The following is a 20045-nucleotide window of genomic DNA, read 5'->3' as shown; positions in this document are numbered from 1 at the left end:
GTTTTGGGGCTTATCCAGACTGATTACAACACAAGAATGCCGTTTGGGGTTGAGGATAAATAGGCTGAGGCTATCCGGGGCCTTTCATTTTCTGGATGAAAATGAGAGACATCCGCATCCCATTCCTATCTCATCCATCCCCCCTTTCCTTTCCCTTTAATTTTTCTTCCCTGGGACGTGTCTTGCTTGGCAGCCGTCATTAAGTTCTTGTGGATTTATTCTCATTCACGTCTATCCAACAAATATGGAAGTTCAATGGCGTTACTTCAGAGGATAAGCCGCCCCATATGGAGACCTGCTTTTGGCCCACTCAAAGTTTAGAGAGAGCCAGAGAGGATGAGAGGGTATGGATGAATGGACCTTCGTTATCCCTTCCATCATTCGGATTCAGTCCCAGAGTGAATATTCTCGGACGCGGTATTCCAACAATATACGTTCAAAATTGCTAGAAAAAGGCATAAATTTGAAGAAAAAACCTAACCAGTACGACTAGATAAAGTAGTACAAAAAACTATACATTTGACTGCTTGGAAAAGCAAACTATACATGACCTTATTGTAATTGCTCAAGCAATCCGCAGGCAGCTTCTTTGGGTGACATTTGGACTTTGCTTATCAAATCAAATGTGCATTAAGCCCTGAGAACTAAAGGAACCATATGATATGACCGCAAGAATTCCTGAATTTGGTTCGAAACTTTCTCCTTAGACAGGAATCGTCTACTTGTTAAACAAGGAAGGATGAGTGGTAACTCAAATCATTGAAAAATCCAAGCAATGAATGAAGGATTGAGGAAGTTACTTGACGCATGGAACTGGACAAGGAGGGAGGCGGCCTTATCCATCCAATGAATCAACGTGACGACATCCACGGCTTGTCCGGTTCCATACCAGATGGGGGTTACGACTCACGATTATGTGTGCATTGCACCATATCGAAATAGCTACTAGGCACTAGCAACCAACCAATGACCTGTGCAGAACAACAATCGTCAGCCTTCGTTCTTCTTGTCTTGGAAAACTAAACAGGCTTAGCTCTAAATTAAAGTCACTTATCCAATTCCTACTTTCCCACACTCACTCACTAGTATAAAGAAGGCGTGGATTGGTGTCCACAACCTGACACAATTCCAAGCCAGAGAACAATCTCTCGGTGAGACATAATGGCAACTTCAGCAAGTAGAGGAGCTCAGACGGTGAACTCCATGTATTTCAAGTAAGCCCTTTTTCTACATTTTATGTTTTTTTCTTTTCAGACTTCTAGGTAGGCATTCGTATACTGGGTTCAGGGGGTTAACACAACAATTTGACGTCCCACTTGATTGGAAGTGTTGCCATCACATTTCTTTTTTGGGTTTGTACTTTGTAGAGATGGTGATACACTTAAAAATTGTCTATGCTCGAGTAAAATTGCGAAAACCCGAAGACGACGGATACCAATAGATGGCTGTGAAGGGTTCAAAGAACATTTGTTTAAATTGAAATTTTAATATGAGTTGCTGCTACTACTTCTTTTGTAGTTGGTTCACAAAGTATTTCAAACTGTTGTGAGATTATCATCATTTAGAATTGTTGATTTAAAATTGGGTACTAATTAAATTCTTACTTATCAAAAAAAAAATAAAAACTCTCTTATCGTTTCTTTCTTCTTCTTTTTTTTCCACCTCCTTTTGGATTGTCATTTAGCGTAGAATATCACCTCCGAAACATAACAGTCTCGGCCAAAATTTAGATAGACTCGATTTTTAATAATTCAATGATCCAAATTATGTCAAGTCACTTGGTGAGTTTGCGTGATACCATCTGAATCATTAAAATCTTTGAAATCTTTCCAAGTGTGAGCCAACTGTTTGGCCAAAAGGCAAAAGCATATTTCTTAGAAAGTAGATATTGACTCGTCGATGCAGCTCCACATTTTGGTCTTTGGTCTGGGGTGTAGGACTTTTTTGACTCACGCTCTCTCTGGCTCCCATTCCTGAATTATCCTCCCTTGGCAGGCATTAAATTAGACATGCAGTCCATGTGGTGGTTATACTTGTATGTGGGCAATGGTCATAAATAAAGAGAAAAAGAGAAAATGCATGATGGGGGAAAAAAGACTTAGACATTACTAATATATTAATTGTTCGACTTACAGCTACAAGAATGCTGGCGATTGAGACATATATGATGGGCTATTGAGCTACAACCGACCAAATATTAAATGGTACTGGCATCATAAATTGGGTACAGTCACTAGCCATTTGATCCGGAGATCATTACCATAATGATGATGCTGGATATCAGAGAATCAACTCCTGTCTCCCATAATTTGGCCATAATATATGGCTGGTCTTAGTTGATCATCCCTCTGCCCCTTCCCTTCGATTAGGTTAGAGTAGGTTATACAACATCTTCCGTTGCCGGAAAAAAAAAAAAACATCATAAATTGGGTATAATAAATTAAAGAAGAGAAACAGCCAAAAACAAAAAGGAACAAAGAAAAAAAATAAAACCTTAAATAATTTGCTGTTTATGTGTAAAAATCAATGATTGGTTCCCTCCGTTTCTATAAATTTTCTAGTTGTCCATATGTATAATTGAATCTTGTGTCTCACTGCCATTTTCTTTGGTTAATAAATGCAAATGTTAGACCAACGCTGCGGAAAGCCTTCCACAGAAAAAGCAATCCACCGGACACGGCAAAGTTGAATGGGGAGGAAATGAAGGGGAAGAAGAAGAAGAGTAGTGTGGTTGGAAATAATCATGACGGAAATTGGTGGGTTCCAGATGATCGAACTGGAATATTTTATCCTAAAGGCCAAGAAAAAGTCATGGAAGATGTTCCGTCCGGGGCAGCAGCAAAGGATACTGAAGCTATTAATTGGTTCCATAATCATGACTTGCAATGAGATTTATGTTCAGTGGTGCGTGAAAGAATTTATTTGCAGATTTATTATTATTTCTGTTCTCAATTAAATGTTTCCTCGTGTGGTTAAGATTGGTAGCGATGGAACAATTGGGGCGTCGTTAAGTTTTATTTCGTCAATAAAAATAGAACAAGTCATTACTCAAACATTATACGTGCTCGTGAGTTTCAATTATATGTTTGTGTTTTCTTCTTTGTTTCCTCCTATCGAGGCTACATTTTTCAACAATTTTTTTTGCCTTTCTTGTTTTATAATTGCTCAAAATTGATAAATGAGGACTAATTCAGATTAGGCTTGTTCGATCGGAGAGAGGAACGAAAACGAGTGTGTTTTGATTGCTGAATTATTTTACATAATATTTTATTTATAATATAAACATATTTTTTAATTCATTTTTTTTATATTTTTAACTATTATTTTATCTCACATACATCACATTATAAAAAATATTACAATTATTATTTCAAATAACACCCTACTCAAATAAAATTTTCCCTTATAGGCTGCAGAGAGATACATGCGCCTAAAGTCTTTTAGTAAAATAATTCCAACAATGCGACTCGTATGACTCGGCCGGTCAATAATAAGATTATTATAATCAAATGCTTCAGATGTTTTTTTTTTTTTTTGGTCGACATAGAGATGTTCGGGTCAATCTTTACGGGATTCGATTAATTTCTTGTGATCCGGCCCCGGCGTCCCAACCCGGCCCAAATGTGATAAATGCGTGGAGGAATCCAGTGAAATAGAGACTCGAACTTGAAATCGTAAGGATCATCTGTGAGAGGCACTACCGCTGGACCATTCACGCGGGGACAAATGCTTAAGACGTTTGTTTGGGGAAGATGTGGTGAATGATCCTTGTGGGGCCACCAATGATGTAATGGTATGGGCTGATGCGCTTGATTAGGACAGGGGAGCAGGAGATTGGAGTAATGAAGCTGTGCCATGACAGAACAGTACAAGGGGGCAAAAACAAAAAATAAAAATAAAAATCGCAATTAATTCTAATTTTTTTCTTACAAGTGTTTTCGGATGTGCATCTTTTAATTTTGCACTTCCGACTTAGTTTACTAGAAAATGAAAAGCTGAATGTCTAATCTATCAGCAATGCTGTTTTTAGAAGTATTTATAAAATATATATATATATATATAATATAACGATATGATATATGTGAAATAAAAAAATAATTAAAAAATATGTTTATAGAAAAGATAAAATTTTTTTTAAAGAAAACTCCAATCCGAACATATTTTTTATTTGGCTATTGCATTTGGAATACATCATTCAAGTTACCATTTGGATAGGAGATTATTTGCCCAAATAAATTTGTTTACATCACCATTACAATTTTCAATATACCTTTTTATCTTTCCAATTATCTTTTTTATCTCACATACATCACATCACAAAAATTATTACAATAAAAATATCTCAAATAATTTACAATCCAAACACACTCCTTATCATTTCACACTCAAGACCATCTACCTCAAAATATGACGCGACCTTATAAATAACTCGCGTACTATGCCAACGTCATTTTCCTTGATTTTCCTAGTTAAGGCGTTAACATTAGGAAAACAAAAGACAATAAAACACATGAAAGTCATTCTAATTAGATTAATTTTGTCATCATAATCTTAATTTTAGGGGAGATTTATATAATTTTATAAACTTTTGGGGAGGCTAGTAAAATTATTAGAAATTTCAGGGTAGGTTTCTAAAAGAAATTATCCCCCGACTAAATGAACGATGAATCCCACCCGCCGGCCGCACTCCGAAGGCCTTCTTCACGCTTCGTCATCAACCGCTCACACCCCTCCGGCGAAGCTACTTGTGGTAGGTAAAAGCCAACGTGGAAAAGTCTCATCTACGTAGGTCAACAGATCATCATGTCCACCACCACCAAACCTTAATCCTTTAGGTGGTCCCATTTCCCCTGGCCCCACCCCCTCGGGCCAGGGAACGGACGGCTTAGATTGGTAGTTCCCAACACAATTTCTTTCTTTTTTTGAATGGAAAATAATTTTGACATATGAAATATGTATTTTAATGTTGTACATCAAGGGACATTATTGATGTGTACAGATTTACATAAACATTACTCAAATATTATATCCTTGTTTTAATTCGTAAAAAAAAAAAAAAAATCTTCCGAGACATTCTACAATGTGATATATCATACGTGTAAAATCAAGAGTGTGACAAAAAAAAAAAAAGGTATAAGATATCACAAATGTTTGGTATAATCCTCACGTCTTCTTCTTCAATATATTCATTCAATTATAATTTATTCGGGTTTGACAAGGGAAATTAGCTAGCTCTCAATTCCCACCTACCACAAGTCCACAAGCCAAAGCCCCCCAAATCAATCATGAACATCAAACATCTTTTCTCGGTTTTACCCCTGAACAACCCCCATATACCCGATCATCCTCCATTTCACCAACCAAACCCCCCTCCATCTACCTACAACAACAACAGGAGCCCCGCATATTAATATTGCCCCATCTGCAGTATGGACTCCCAGGAGAGCAGAATAATTACATCGCGCCTCCTTTTGACTGGTTCCATTTCTTGAGTCTCTTAATTTCTTCCCTAGCTCGTAGTAACCCTTCAACAAGCCCTTTGTCAATGGCTGTCAAAACAAAGCAAGAAGAAATCATATTCCGATCAAGGCTCCCTGATATTTACATCCCAAAACATCTGCCCCTGCACACTTACTGTTTCGAAGACCTTCCTAAGTTCAGATCACAGGCTTGTTTGATAAATGGCGCCACCGATGAAATTTACACTTTCGAACAAGTTGAGCTCACAGCCAGAAGAGTTGCATCCGGGCTTAACAAAGTTGGTGTACAGCAAGGAGATACGATCATGATCCTGCTGCCAAACTCGCCGGAATTCGTGTTCGCCTTCCTCGGTGCATCTTTCCGGGGAGCCATATCCACGATGGCCAATCCATATTTCACCTCTGCCGAAGTCATAAAGCAAGCCAAGGCATCCAACGCAAAGCTCATCATCACGCAAGGCTGTTACGTCGAAAAGGTCAGGGACTATGCATGTGAAAATGGGGTGAAAGTCGTGTGCATCGACTCTGCGCCGGAAGGTTGTTTACACTTCTCGGAGCTAACCGAGGCCGATGAAAGGGAAATGCCGGACGTCGAGATCAGCCCTGATGATGTGGTGGCGCTGCCGTACTCCTCCGGGACCACTGGACTGCCTAAGGGGGTGATGTTGACCCACAAGGGACTTGTCACTAGCGTGGCACAACAGGTTGACGGAGAGAACCCAAATTTCTATATACACAATCAAGTGATGATGTGCGTTTTGCCTCTGTTCCACATATATTCGCTGAACTCAATTTTGCTATGTGGGTTGAGGGCCGGCACAACAATTTTGATCATGCAGAAATTTGACATAATTCCGTTCTTGGAATTGATTCAAAAATATAAGGTCACAACTGGGCCATTTGTGCCACCAATTGTTCTGGCCATAGCCAAAAGTCCAGAGGTTGATAAATATGACCTTTCGTCGGTGAAGACTGTCATGTCCGGAGCGGCGCCATTGGGGAAGGAGCTTGAAGATGCTGTTAGAACCAAATTTCCTAAGGCCAAACTTGGTCAGGTAAATAATGATATAGACTTGCTACTACTAACTACTAGTACTATAACTTTTTATTGGTTTTAGGCAGGCATAGATTTTTTTTTTATTTCCCCTTGTTTAGCTTTCATTTCTTTTGGTGTACGACGTATGAGGAATATTTTTGTGGTGGGGGGGAAGCCACGGCGCTGGAATTGGAGTGAGTGAATATGCACTTTCCAGCTAGTTTCTAGCACTCTTTTTGAAGACTGTATATTGGCAGAGGTTGAATTAAATGGGGGAGTGCGAAAATCAATTCACTTCTGTGACCTGGCTATATGCATTTCAGAACTGAGAACTAGTAGTATCATTTAGTTTAGGTTGCTCCGGGTCAGCATTGAGAAGGATATAGGACTGGAGCCATTAGTCCTATTTGATTGCTGATTGCGGGTCAAAATTACCGTGATCTATTATTCTGCCTCCTACAATTTCTTTATTAGCATCAACTTGGTTTTCCGCTTTTAGTTTTGGGTGTGGGAAGGATGAGGATCTATGTAATTTGACATTTTAGCTTTGGGAATTTAATGCTTGTGGGTGAATTTAATGTTTGGAATAATTACTGTAGCACTTTTTTTTTGTTGTGATGTAACGTACGTGAGATAAAAAAAAGTGATTGAAAATATAAAAAGATAAAAAATGATTGAAAATATGAAAAGGTGAATTGAAAAATATGTTTACGAGATAAAAATGAAATATTATTTGAAAACATTTGATATCCAAACATCAACTAAAGAATTAGACTAAGAACCATGCAGGCCTACCAAGATGGGAACAAGAAAACAATAATGATGCAAAACTTTTTTGTGTGTGTGTTCTTGTGCGAAAATGGTTAGAATACTTGTTCAAAAGTATAAACACAATAAATATTAATTAACAACACATTCTACGTAAATTCTTGTGTGTACTCATACATAGTAACTCTTCACTGAAAAGGGAAGAAAAATCATTTTCGTTTATGATTTATGCTCAATGAAATAGCTTTAAATATGCATTTCTTTCAAAAAAGTTTATATATTTGAGTTCAGAGTATACATAATTTAAAGCCACCGTGGTGGTGACCTAGAAAAATTTCAACCCCACCGGAAAACCAAAACCAAAAAAAAAAAAAGGGAAAAGCTGATGATGCATGACTAGACATTAGGGAAAGTAGCTGATTAATTATCTGATTCAGATGAGGAGCAAATATTAATGGTAGAAAATGGATGCAGGGTTATGGGATGACAGAAGCGGGCCCTGTGCTAGCAATGTGCTCAGCATTTGCTAAGGATCCCTTTGAGGTTAAATCAGGCGGATGTGGTTCCGTTGTTAGAAATGCTGAAATGAAGATTGTAGATCCCGAAACTGGTTCCTCTTTACCCCGGAACCAACCTGGAGAAATCTGCATCAGAGGTGACCAAATCATGAAAGGTAGGTGTGGTTATAATTTTCTGGAGGGACTCTTTCATGTATTTAATGGTGTCTTCATTTCTGTCTTTGGTGGGAAAGAAAAGTCTACGTCTTTATGGCGGCTTCATGGTTTTGGTTTGCCGGCGACGACGACGGACATATGCCCTGTGCAAATGGGACAAGTTAATTGCACCGAATCATCATTATTAACTCTCTTTCCTTCTTATCGTTACAAACAATAATGGCTGCTACCCAGTTTTTGACCAGGCATAGAAAATCCTTTCGGTAAAGACCATTAAAATCATAATATGAGGACCAGCAAATTTTTGTCGTTTTTGATTGAAGCATTTATGTTGGCATAATGAACCAAACTTTTAGCAATTTTTACTTGTTAAGAACTGGCGTTTTATCAGTTGATTTCTTATTTAATATGTCTTGTAGGTGGCGACTCCCAAAAAAAAAAAAGAAAAAGAAAAATGTACTTAGTGTGTTATAAATAGGATGGTATGTGATGTATATATATTTGACAGAGTCAAAAAGAGTCTCTAAGGCTGCTTATTGGATCTGTATTTGTGTACCTATTTTCATTGCTTTTAGATATTAACAACATTGTAGGTTGAAATTATAACTCCAAAATTGGAGTTCTACCCATCCACAAAAAAAAAAAAAAAAAAAAAAAAACCAAGGTAAACGGTAAACCAGGTACCTGAAACTCGGAAAATCTAGGTTGCTTCGAGTTGGCGACTGATGGGTCATAATTTAGACAAGGAACAGAATTAGGTAAACCTAACAATGAGAGAAAACAAAATAATACTTGTTTATCAAATACACAGAATCATTATGACAATCATCCGTCCTTTTGTAGCCAATATCAGAAACCTCCCTTTAGAGAGGTTTCTTATAATATCACTTGACACTCTTAAGATTTTAGAAATATTACTTGTCTTTCTTAATAATTGTAAAAAGATTATATTAATCCTTATTTGACACATAATTCACAACACATCAAATAAATGGAGCTCAAAAATTAAAAAAAGAAAAAAGAAATAAAAGTCACTTTTTTTTTTCCTCTTTGCATCATCATTCTCTCTTACTCATTTTTTGGATGACTATGAATATTTTATTTATAAATTATAATAAATTTAATTTTGTTTATCTTTTACTTTTCGTGATTGTGATAAAGTAAGATATGATTTATTTATTTAGTTTGAATTGGTTTTTATAATGATTGATACAGTTTAATGATTTTAGCAAGAGTTGAGAAGATGTTGGAAAAAAATATAAATTCATAAGAAATCGTTTTGAAGATATAAAGTTAAATTGATGCAAGTGTATATCTTTTCAAATTTATAATTTTACGGGGTATAACATTATGATGTGGTAGTACTACAAGAGATTGTTTTTGAGGTGATGGTTTTCTTGAAGTGAACAAAGTGGTTTAGGAATATTTTTATTTAGAAAGTGAAAGAGTAGTTTAGGGTTTTTAAAAATTTTGTTACACAAATAACAAAAGTAAAGGAGGTAAGTGATAATTTTAAAACCTTTGGAATCCCAGGTGATATTAAAAGAAACTTCAGGGGAGGTTTCTGATATTATCCCTATTTTCTTTGGTGGATTTAAAAGTTAACTGTTGGTCATAGTCTTGTTTTTCCTGGGCAGGGCTCAAGAAATATAGCAGTAAAACTAGTAATTCTTTTGGCAGCGAAACTTTGTTTCAATCACTCACCTAAGAAAGAAAACTAATTGGGGGGGTCGGGAAAGAAAGTCATCCTACTACAGATCTTAACAATGTAGCAGTACAAATTTTCCTGGACGGGAGTGATGAAACCTGTTTCTTATTTTGCTCACTGTCTAGGCTATCTTGATGACCCTGAAGCCACAAAAGCAACCATAGACGAAGATGGTTGGTTACATACAGGTGATGTAGGCTACATTGACGAGGATGATGAACTTTTCATCGTTGATCGCCTCAAGGAGCTAATCAAGTACAAAGGGTTCCAAGTCGCACCTGCAGAACTTGAAGCCCTGCTCCTCGCTCACTCTGACATCTCAGATGCTGCTGTTGTCCCGTAAGTCGAAAGTGATTAATTACCTTTAGACAAAAGGGGTGTCGATGTTGTTGTCATCAAGGCAACAGTTTATGTCCTTAATTACCACCATGCTATGTTTTTTGACTATCAAAGTGAAAAAGCGATCCTTCGCATTGTTGTTGGTGAATTTCAGAATGAAGGATGACGCAGCAGGCGAAGTTCCAGTTGCTTTTGTTGTGAAATCAAAAGATTCCAACATCACCGAGGATGAAATTAAGGAATATATCAAGAAACAGGTCATTCCATTATAGTAAAGCTGGATATTCAATCGTTGTTTTTGAGGTTTTGCTGCTTTCAGGCCATTAAATTGGTATTCTTTTTTGCTGTTTTCCGTGGTGAGCAGGTTATATTCTACAAGAGAATAAACCGTGTGTTTTTTGTTGATGCCATTCCGAAGTCACCATCAGGCAAAATCTTGAGAAAGGACTTGAGAGCAAGACTAGCTGCTGGCGTGCCAAAATAAGCAAAGGCAACAGCAAATTGGCAGCTAATCCAGAGGACATTATAGCGCAAAAACATCTGGATTTTTGACACAAGGCTCTGCAGCTGCCGATTATGGTGTGTGATTGTCGATTTAGCTGCCCTTTCGGAAGAGAGACAAAATATGTGTAAATCTTACTAAGACTTTGTCCAATTTTCATATGCTTGGCGGAATTTCTCTGAAAAAAGAAAAAACAATCACTATTTCATGAGGCAATTATTTTATTTTATTTTATTTTTACTAAGTGATTTTCTTTTTTCAGTTAAAGGAGTAATTGTTTCGTGTTAGCCATGTTCGTCCCATTGCAATGAATTGGTTATTGGTTCACTTGCACGAGAATTTTGAAGTGATTTGGGTGGTAGGGGAAATTAAAGAAAAGTAGAAGAGTGTCTTAATGGGGAGGTAAGGCAGTTAGAGGAAAATTTCTAATTCCTATAATTAGTATGTGACCAAAGTTGGGTTTGCATCGTTCCTGTTATATTAATGTTACCTTTGTATGAAACGAATGTCCAACTTCTTTTTAAAAAAATGGAGTTCGCCGTAATAGTATACTCTATTACAACAAAAAAAAAAAAAAAAGATAACTTTACCTTAGCAAAATCTTGAGGGGAGTCGAATGTAAGTTTTTCAAACCAGTAAAGGAATTCATAGTTATTACAGAATTGTGATTTACCAAAAATAAACGAAATCTCTTTTTTTTTTTATTTATAGAAAAGTACCTTGAGTTTCCCGAAGAGCTTTGGATGTTTATAAGGAAAAGACTGCGTCCATGGAATGCAGAAATCACCAGATTTGAGTCTTTAAAGTAAGTTTCTATAGCCGTATTGGAAGCCAATAGAAGTAGTAAGTTTCTAAATTTGGAAACGAACTCCATTCAATTTTCAATTCTTACCATTTCCAGAAAAAAAGCGCAACATTAGGAAGTCTAACATAGTCAAAAAAATTCTAGTTGTACGAGGATGTTGAACCATAATCAGTCTCCATATAAACAACAATGACATCTAATTTCTTACATATCGAATTGCTAGGTCCTCCTCCTCTCTGTTTCAAGATTTGATTGTAAAACTCAAGCACATGCTTTTCTTGGTATTGTGGGTTTTTCCATGATGGCTCACTCGAGAAATTCTTCGTCTGGTGATGGAAAACAAGTGCTAAGCTTACCCTTTGGATATAGATTTTACCCTACCAATTATGAGGTCATACGTTATTTGAAGCATAAGATTCTTGAGAGAGAGCTTCCTGCAGATATTATTCCAACCATTGATGTATATTCGCATAGTCCTGATCAACTTCCGTTAGGTAAGGTTCCATTGTACCCGTCTGTTGGAATACCTTTGCGGTTTGTCAATTTCATGCAAAATTAGATTCTTGTATTGGTTCCTGCAAAATAGCAGCATTCTGCATCGAGGAGGAGTTGTGGCATTACATTACATCTTGTAGTGACTCATAGAGCTTTGCACAATTCTTGATCTTCTAAAAATTGCATTGCTCGGGTGTGAGAAGGTTGAATTTTATTTTTTTAAAAAAAAAATGGTGTTGATTTTGTTTGTAAATTGTAAAACTGATGTGCAGATAAATTCAAGTACGGAGTGGCCGGGGAATGGTTTTTTTTCACCACTTGTTCACCCGGTGGCCTTCCCACCAGAGATGGTTATGGTTACTGGAGTCCCACAGGCTTGCCTGCTGAAATTGATCTCGATCAAAGAATCATTGGTTTCAAACAGGCAGTGGATTTTTACTGGGGACAATCGCCAGATGGAATCAAAAGCAATTGGACCATCGATGAATATCGATTGAATCCTGACCAACTAGATGGACAGGCTGATGAGACTACCCAAGCCAAGGTAATTATTCCCCTTGATTCAGAATTAAGAAGGTTGGCCACCACATTAATCGTGGGGTGGGAGGTTAAGAGTAATGTGCCTCTATATGAGCACAATCCATACGGGTGGTTCAGTTCTTATCAGACTCTCGATTCAGTTGGATCATCCCTAGAGTAGGCTTCTTCAATGTAAGCATAGGAGTAGACTAGATGCACCGTTATGGGAAGAAAAAAAAGATTAATTTTTTGGAAAAGTTTCCCAAGTGAGAATAGATAATATGCTCAAAGCTTCTCTACATAATTATGCCATAATATGGCTTTGAGCTAATACAAATAGTTGGTCTTGCCTGCAGGTACAAAATCTTGTGGCATGTCGGGTTCGCACTTCGCAATAATGACAAGTTCCAAACAAGCGCTGGAGCCATTGAAGAAGAGGGCGGAAGCCTCCCAACTAATGAGCTCGGATTCTTATCATTTGCGGTGACGGATGATGCCAATTGGCACGGAAATTGAAATAGAAATAGCACGTTTTATTTTTGCATATAGGAAATATGTCAGATGATCTTTTCTTTCCAGCCTTCATGTTGAAGTATACGGGTAGCATTTTTACCCCCTTTTGTTTATTACTTAGAAGAAGCAAAGAATGGTATCAATTTCTCTCAATCTCAGCCAACAATGGCATTTTTTTTTTTTTACAATGGAGTCAATAAAAAAAAAAAAATAACTTCACTTTTGTCCATTTCATGATTGTTTTCTTTCCTTTTTTTTTAATTTATAGAAAAGGATAATTTCATTCCAACATCTACACTAATGACAATAATTATAATATACAAAAAAATAAACACATGATGGTAACATTATTGAAACTTCAAGAGTATCAAAATAAAACTCCCATTAAAAAGGTTAGGAGATAAAAATCTCTTACTAAAAAACCCGAAAAGATAATTTATTGGAACAAAGGAAATAAAATTTTAGAGACGGTTCCCTCCTCTATATGTGTGTGTATGTGTGTGTGTTTGAGCATATAGTTTTTCCTTTTGTAACTCGTTAGTTATCAAAACTTAAATTGTTTATAAAGTTTCAACGAAGACAATTAGGAACCATTAAGGCAAATTTAAGTGAGAGGAAATAATGATACTAGGCAATAATTCTTAACAAGAATAAATTAGCAAAACTGAAATGCTTTGTCAGAGGGGTAAAAATGCACCATAACCCCTTCACTTAGCAATTACACACCTAATTTTCTTGTACTTTTTTGTTCTTGCTCAATACCTCTTGTGCTTTGGGTGTGAAAAAAGAGTTGGCTGAAAAATACCCCCCTTATGCTTTGGGTGAAAGCATAAGATGGATGTATTTTGAATCTAAAGTGTCGAGTGTTTGTAATCCATTTAGCATTCCTCAGCATTTTTTTCACACAAAATACCCTCAAAAGAGTTAACAGGGGGAAAAAATAGTTACAGGTCAAAGTAGAAACTTCACAATTTTCTTCTCCTTGGCAACACAAATTTCTATAAATTCCAACATATAATTGTATAATTTGGTGAGATTGATCAGGAAAAGGGGAAAGGAAAGGGGTGTAGGTGAAATTTGATATTTTGGTCCAAAGTAGAGAAGTCATATTGACAATGGATGGCTCTTTAAATGAAGGAAAATGTTAAGGCTCTTTGAATGAAGGAAAATGTTAAGCCACAAGGAAGTATCATATAATTGACATCCTTTACAAAAATGACTTATCCACCCTCCCTTCCCTCTTTGGCTTTCTTGATCAATGTCATCAATTTATACAATTTTATATTGGAATTGATTGATATTTTTGCTATTAAGGAAGAATTAATGGCACTTGTAAAGTTTTCAGTTCGACTTCTAAACATTTTTTTTCCTCATTTTCTTAACCCACTAAAGGGTAGATTTGTATAAATAAAAGTGACAAAATAGGAATCAACTTAGAAAACCCACACAACATTAGGTGGGTGATTATCGAAACATGTTTGTTTCCTTCATCTTGCACTTTTACCCAAAGTATAAAGAGGTACTAATAAGTAGATTTGAAAAACACTAGGCCTGGTTGTTAAACCATTGGAGAACCAAAAAAAGAAAAGAAAAAAGTGCAGTTTACCCTTTTTCAGAGTCGTGAAAAGAGTTTTTCCGAAAGGAAGGTATATTTTTCCTTTTTTTTTTTTCCATCTAAGGCCTTATTTGGCAAGTAAGTGTTTGGCCAAATTTGTCAAAAATTTTAAATTATACACTTCAAAAATATCCAAAAATTTATACATTTCAAAAATTTTTTCTACAACTTCTACAATAAATTACAGTAAAATTTAGACAAACACCCAAAAAATTCACTTATCAAACGGGACCTAAGTTTACAACCTATGAGTTTTTGAATTGTATTGCCAAAAAAAAAAAAAAAAATTTTTTTGGAGAAATGTAAATCACAAATTCCCACCATAATTTAATGCCATGGAAAGTTTGAACGCAAACACGAGAAAAAAGGGCTTGTCGGAAATTTTGATAACGGATAATTTCACAAACCTCCCTGAGGTTTATAACAATTTTACTTAGCTCCCCTCAAGTATTACAAATTACACTTACCTCCCTTGTCATAATAAAATGACTATAATGACCTTCACTTAATAAATAAATAATAAATAATTCATAGTATAATGAAATGAGATTTTAAAAAAACAAAGAGAAACCTGACTTTTTTAGCTATTTTATTAATAAGTTACAACCAACGACGATTCTCTCTCACTTACTATCACTTTATTCTCATCCACATCAACCCCTTTTTCCTATAATTCGATCTCAAATTACCATTAATTATTGCCTATAATTGCAGCCAGTCACACAACAAGTGATCCCTTAAATTCTACTATATATTCCTATTTCTCCTTTTTCTCTTTGGAATTGCCAAATCATGTGTTTAGTTGAGGGATTAGATTTGATGATTGAAGTAAAATCCTATTTCATGGTCAAATTAAATGGAGATGAAAAGGCACACAATAATAATGCAATCATTGGTCAAAAAAGGAAGAGGGACTGAAATTGATATATTTGCTAATTTATAAGTACATTTCTATTTCTTTTTATACTTGACAATTGTTGGTTGTGGTTTCGCTATGGAGATAAAGTTTCTTTTCTGTATTTAAGACGTTAACATGTTTGGAGATTTAATGGTAGGTTAGATTATTTTGTTTTAAAAAGGTGTAGGTATTGGGTTTGAAGTTTGGGGTGTGATTAGTTGTAAATAGAATTTTGATTTTTGGCAAAATGAATTTCTTGAAAATCTCTATAGTCATAATGATGCATTTTCTTTTCTTAAATTTGATTAATCCTATCCATGCCTAAAAATCTCCCATAAGGATTTTTTTCAAGGCCATTACGTGGTTCATGTAGTCGGAGTTAAACCACTTATATGGAACCAAACCATGATATCCTATGTTGAATTTTATGCAAACACAATGAAAGTTGATTGTGAGTTTGACCACATGGAACCATACGGTGAGAATATTTTTGAAGAATGGAACTAATCTTCAAAATTGAATGCATGTTTTGGGAGAAACAAATTTACGACTACGATGATGGAATTGTTTGGGTTTAGAATTTGAAATTACACTATTTGTTAGACTAGTTTGTTAGTATAGTGGTTTTAGTTGAAATATGAAAAAAAATTGGCAAAATAATTTTTGTTTCATTTTTGTACACAAAAGGGTAGTTTAGGACTTTTAAGAAAAAATATGGCCTTTTGGGCCTATATTATTATATAAATAGTAAAAACAAGGGAGGTAGGTGTAATTTAATAAATTCGAGTGGAGATCTCTGCAATTATCAGGAACCTCAAGGGATGTTTCTCAAATTATCCCTTTTGACAAAGCCGAAAGTAACGCGTTTACTTGAACTTATACGCTCGATTTGATAACAAATTGTAGGAAATAATCCAATTGTAATTGTACGGAACATCTTTTGAATTGGCTTGATTTGAAGTCAAAACGTCGAAGATAAAGACACCGAAAAGACGATGCACAAACAAACTGAAGAATCTGAAGATAATTTGCTAGGCTCCTTCCAAGTTATTCCAAGTTAAGCCATCTGAAGAATCCGTTAATTTGCTAGGCTCCTTCCAAGTTATTCCAAGTTAAGCCATCTGAAGAATCTACATATTACTCATTTCCTATGCTACACCCCCATTTTCTAGTAGTCTATTTCATCCTACTTCCTTCATAGACAAAAATTCCCTTGTTTCATATTCTTATGGCTCAAGAACCAGCATTATTGGATCTCTCCTGTAATGATTTTTACTTGTCTGCACATTTCGGTGAGGCAGATGAACTAGATTCGGAAGGTGATCAGATTTTTCCCGTATCAGATGTGAAGTGTGCTCAAGGATTGCAGTTGCAAGAAGCTCTAGTGGCTTCGATGCTCCCAGAACCATCTCAGGGTTATTCTACATTTAATATTGCTGCTAATGCTGCTGCATCATCATCATCATTGAGTTTTAAAGTAGAACAGGCAGAGGAAGCGGTGACAGCAGAATCGGGCGAATCTTCACTGATTTTTTGTGAAATTTGTGTGGATAGAAAAGAAAGAGATCAGATGTTCACGATTCAAAGTTGCGGCCATGTGTTCTGTAACGAATGCATTAGCAAACATGTTGCAGCCAGACTTGAGTACAATGTACACGGTATCAGCTGCCCTGCTGTGAATTGTGGAAGTGCGATTGAGTTTGATTCTTGTGGGTCTTTTATGCCTAAAGATGTATTGGAAAAGTGGGATGAGATGCTTTGTGATGCATTGGTTGATGCATCTCAGAAGTTTTATTGTCCTTTTAAGGATTGTTCAGCGATGTTGGTGAGAGATAGCGATGAAGTTATTAGGGAATCCGAGTGTCCTATTTGTCGGAGATTGTTTTGTGCTCAATGTTATGTGCCATGGCATCCTGGGGTTGATTGTGAAGAGTTCCACAGGCTGAACGAGGATGAAAGAGGGAGGGAAGATCTTATGCTGAGGGAGCTTGCCAAGGCGAAAAGTTGGAACAGATGTCCTAGATGCAAATACTACGTCGAAAGAAATGAGGGCTGCATACACATGACTTGCAGGTCAGTTTCTACTTTCTAGTGCTCGTCACTCCTGTTTTTGGGTATGGTGATTGTACCATTACTTTTTTGTTGCTTCTTTTTTTGTTTCTGGAATCTTGTTGTGGTTTCCTCCTATGACTAGAATGGGTGATCCCTTGATTATCACAGCCTAGCCTAATCACAGAGCATTGTTCAACACGACAATCCAGGAAAACGTATATGTTGTAGGCACAGGGAAGAGGAACAATATAGAGTAATAATGGGCCATTGAAGGCCTCGGGATTTTTTAGAAAACTAAAACCAGAAATTTTTTTTCTTCTCCAAAACTTCTCAATGCAAAGCCCAATCTAGATCTGGAATTGTATAATCCATAAATGTGTTTGTGTGGCGCAAGAGTAAAGGGATGGTAGGGAAGAACATAGGAAAGAGGAGAGCTCGAAGAGGTGGAAAGTTGTGGGATTTGCAGGAGCAACTGCAGGGACGTTGCTCTTGATTTGATCTCTGTGGTATAGTAATTGATGGTTTTGTACAATAGCCAAGCGGCAAGGAGACTGATAAGCCGCGACAATTGTCGGAAATTAACTTTTGTATCTTAATTCCGGAAGTCATTTTACACCAAGTTATGTAAAAGATTTTCTACCAGAAAAAAATTTTTCCTGACCTCTTTTGCAGCCAAACACCAGAAATTGAAGAAAATATTTTCTGGAAAAGATTTTCAGTCCAAACAAACAGACCCTGAATCAAGATTATCCATTTCTTTATCTTTATCTATCTATGCATTCGAGGATCCTGGATTGATTCAAACAAACAAATCCTACATTCAATTACCTGAGCAGAAACAGATGGGAAGTTGAAAAATGTCTTCTTTATGAGTGGTGATGCAGGTGTGGATTTCAATTCTGCTATACTTGCGGAGAACAATGGAGTTCAGCTCACGGTGGTTGTTAGCAAATATAATTTCTGCACCTCAGCACAAATCATATGTACAAGTTTCAATTTAGTTTGTCTGAAGACCATTGATTATGGGGAAGCATCTATCGTACATTCGTACTATCAACTCAAAATTTGAGACTCTAGCAAATGGACAACTCTAGTAGAAGTGCACAAGTAAAGAATGTACGCTACCTAAAAAAATGGTTGCGAATATAAAAAATTGGGTTGGAAAATGTGTTTATGATGTAAGCGAAATATTATTTGAAAAAATTTGGTTGTCCAAAATGTGTTTGGATAGGAGTTTATTTGGATGATTTATTTGAGATAATTACTGTAGCACTTTTTATGATGTGATGTATGTGAGATAAAAAGATGATTAGGAAGATAAAAAGGTGATTGAAATTTGTGAAACACATTATTTTGTTTCAAATCTTCTCAATCCAAACACCCAAGACACCCAAGACTTTATCTGGGCTTGATGGATGTTTTGTTGAACTGAACTGAAATAGACAAGAAATTGCTTGTTCAATAAGGTTGCCTGCCCTACTTCTATTCCTTTTCCTTTTCAATAAGTTTGTGTGACCTGATGACCACATATGAATGCTCTAACATATCAATTGATATATATATATATATATATATATATATATAATCACAAAGTTAAAGAGACAAATAATCACGTAAGTAGATTATATGTATTAATAGTTACGAAATCTCAAAGAAATAGATTCGTCGTATGATAATTTTTCATTGTATAATAGTTACTCGGGTTTATTTTATCACTAGATTAGACTTAAATAGATTGAATTTGTTTTTAATTTGAGACTCATGATGGGAAGGAATCTAAACTCTATAAACACCATAGCTCCTAATCTTTATCACCACTCTAAATGACGGATATGTGTTTTTCACGTATATTGATTAAAACAACATAACATAAAATAAAATTAGAGATAATGTTTTGGAGGGGAGAAATGGATTGGACAGGCGTCAAGGGAGGGAGGAGTTTCAAAACCTCTCACTTACACCCATAAAAAAAAGTTTAAAAAGTGAGGAAAGACATACAATAGAGTTAAGGAAGTTGGGAAGGTAGGCTCCAAGCTATGGAAGCGGAGTTGTGGATACAAGACTTATGGGGGCCTTGGAGCTGGAAGCTTTGGGACCAGGATGGATGCTACATTTAGGGTTTGGGGCGCTTAATGTCATCATATCAAGGAAGGATGTAATACGTTGGTCATAAGGTATTTATAAGTCTAACACTAACAACCTTGCTCTTATGTCTTCAACACTTCTAACTTCCAAGATAGACTTTCCATGTAATTCTCTATTTCATATACTTCACCAAGAATTTTTTGTTAGTGTTATATGCATTGTGATCTTGAAACTTCAACTTACAAGATAGACTTTCCGTGTTATTTTTTTTGGAGAATTATAATTTTGGTCCCCAATCTATAGTGTATGTGCGGAATTATCCCCAATCTATTTCGAAAATCAATTTTGGTCCCTAATCTATTCAATTTTGCGCTAAAGTGGACAATTGACGGAATCTCATCAATTTCAATCGGAATTAAGTCACGTGCAAGCACCTAAAATCCCTTTTTCAAATATTTAATTTCCAAAACACGTTTTTTAATATTTTCAGCTTTCTCTTGCCTTTTGTCTTATTAAATAAACAAAGACATGAAAGGGGTAATCTCACCATCCAAAT

General features: G+C 36.0%; 4 protein-coding genes across 6 annotated transcripts; all 4 read left to right on the top strand.

Moving 5' to 3' along the window:
• The first annotated feature begins 611 nt into the window (after positions 1-611).
• Positions 612-3053, top strand: LOC113741696 (uncharacterized). The gene is made up of 2 exons (XM_072045599.1): positions 612-1214; positions 2631-3053. The coding sequence occupies exons 1-2, from the start codon at positions 1162-1164 to the stop codon at positions 2887-2889; spliced, it is 312 nt and encodes a 103-aa protein (XP_071901700.1). The 5' UTR covers positions 612-1161; the 3' UTR covers positions 2890-3053.
• Positions 3054-5235: 2182 nt separating this feature from the next.
• LOC140005161 (4-coumarate--CoA ligase 1-like) lies at positions 5236-10723 on the top strand. The gene is made up of 5 exons (XM_072045592.1): positions 5236-6535; positions 7759-7957; positions 9792-10005; positions 10160-10262; positions 10370-10723. Exons 1-5 carry the CDS (start codon positions 5546-5548, stop codon positions 10487-10489), a joined length of 1626 nt encoding a protein of 541 aa, XP_071901693.1. The 5' UTR covers positions 5236-5545; the 3' UTR covers positions 10490-10723.
• A 64-nt stretch (positions 10724-10787) lies between these two features.
• Positions 10788-12992, top strand: LOC140005162 (NAC domain-containing protein 1-like). Of its 3 annotated transcripts, none has more exons than XM_072045595.1 (4): positions 10788-10909; positions 11536-11806; positions 12080-12351; positions 12683-12992. In XM_072045595.1, exons 2-4 carry the CDS (start codon positions 11611-11613, stop codon positions 12722-12724), a joined length of 510 nt encoding a protein of 169 aa, XP_071901696.1. In that variant the 5' UTR covers positions 10788-10909; positions 11536-11610; the 3' UTR covers positions 12725-12992. The 3 variants fall into 3 exon arrangements, with proteins under 3 accessions (XP_071901696.1, XP_071901695.1, XP_071901694.1); XM_072045594.1 differs by having other exon boundaries at positions 10868-11312; XM_072045593.1 differs by having other exon boundaries at positions 10868-11350.
• Positions 12993-16343: 3351 nt separating this feature from the next.
• On the top strand, positions 16344-18752 carry LOC140004494 (E3 ubiquitin-protein ligase RSL1-like). Its single transcript, XM_072045036.1, has 2 exons — positions 16344-17425; positions 18289-18752. Exons 1-2 carry the CDS (start codon positions 16581-16583, stop codon positions 18350-18352), a joined length of 909 nt encoding a protein of 302 aa, XP_071901137.1. The 5' UTR covers positions 16344-16580; the 3' UTR covers positions 18353-18752.
• The last annotated feature ends 1293 nt before the right edge of the window (positions 18753-20045 follow it).

Source organism: Coffea arabica, chromosome 4c (assembly GCF_036785885.1).
Source record: "Coffea arabica cultivar ET-39 chromosome 4c, Coffea Arabica ET-39 HiFi, whole genome shotgun sequence".
Taxonomy (NCBI): Eukaryota; Viridiplantae; Streptophyta; class Magnoliopsida; order Gentianales; family Rubiaceae; genus Coffea; species Coffea arabica.
The sequence above is the reverse complement of the archived record's forward strand: the minus strand, read 5'-3'. Positions and strand labels throughout refer to the sequence as shown.

Excerpts from the sequence above, each read along its gene's own strand:
- LOC113741696 (XM_072045599.1), top strand. The coding sequence starts at position 1,162 with ATGGCAACTTCAGCAAGTAGAGGAGCTCAGACGGTGAACTCCATGTAT. Across the intron at positions 1,215-2,630 it reads GTGAACTCCATGTATTTCAA|ACCAACGCTGCGGAAAGCCT; the intron begins GTAAGCCCTTTT and ends TGCAAATGTTAG.
- LOC140005161 (XM_072045592.1), top strand. The coding sequence starts at position 5,546 with ATGGCTGTCAAAACAAAGCAAGAAGAAATCATATTCCGATCAAGGCTC. Across the intron at positions 6,536-7,758 it reads CTAAGGCCAAACTTGGTCAG|GGTTATGGGATGACAGAAGC; the intron begins GTAAATAATGAT and ends AAATGGATGCAG. Across the intron at positions 10,263-10,369 it reads AGGAATATATCAAGAAACAG|GTTATATTCTACAAGAGAAT; the intron begins GTCATTCCATTA and ends CGTGGTGAGCAG.
- LOC140004494 (XM_072045036.1), top strand. The coding sequence starts at position 16,581 with ATGGCTCAAGAACCAGCATTATTGGATCTCTCCTGTAATGATTTTTAC. Across the intron at positions 17,426-18,288 it reads TGCATACACATGACTTGCAG|GTGTGGATTTCAATTCTGCT; the intron begins GTCAGTTTCTAC and ends GTGGTGATGCAG.
- LOC140005162 (XM_072045595.1), top strand. The coding sequence starts at position 11,611 with ATGATGGCTCACTCGAGAAATTCTTCGTCTGGTGATGGAAAACAAGTG. Across the intron at positions 11,807-12,079 it reads TCCTGATCAACTTCCGTTAG|ATAAATTCAAGTACGGAGTG; the intron begins GTAAGGTTCCAT and ends ACTGATGTGCAG. Across the intron at positions 12,352-12,682 it reads ATGAGACTACCCAAGCCAAG|GTACAAAATCTTGTGGCATG; the intron begins GTAATTATTCCC and ends TCTTGCCTGCAG.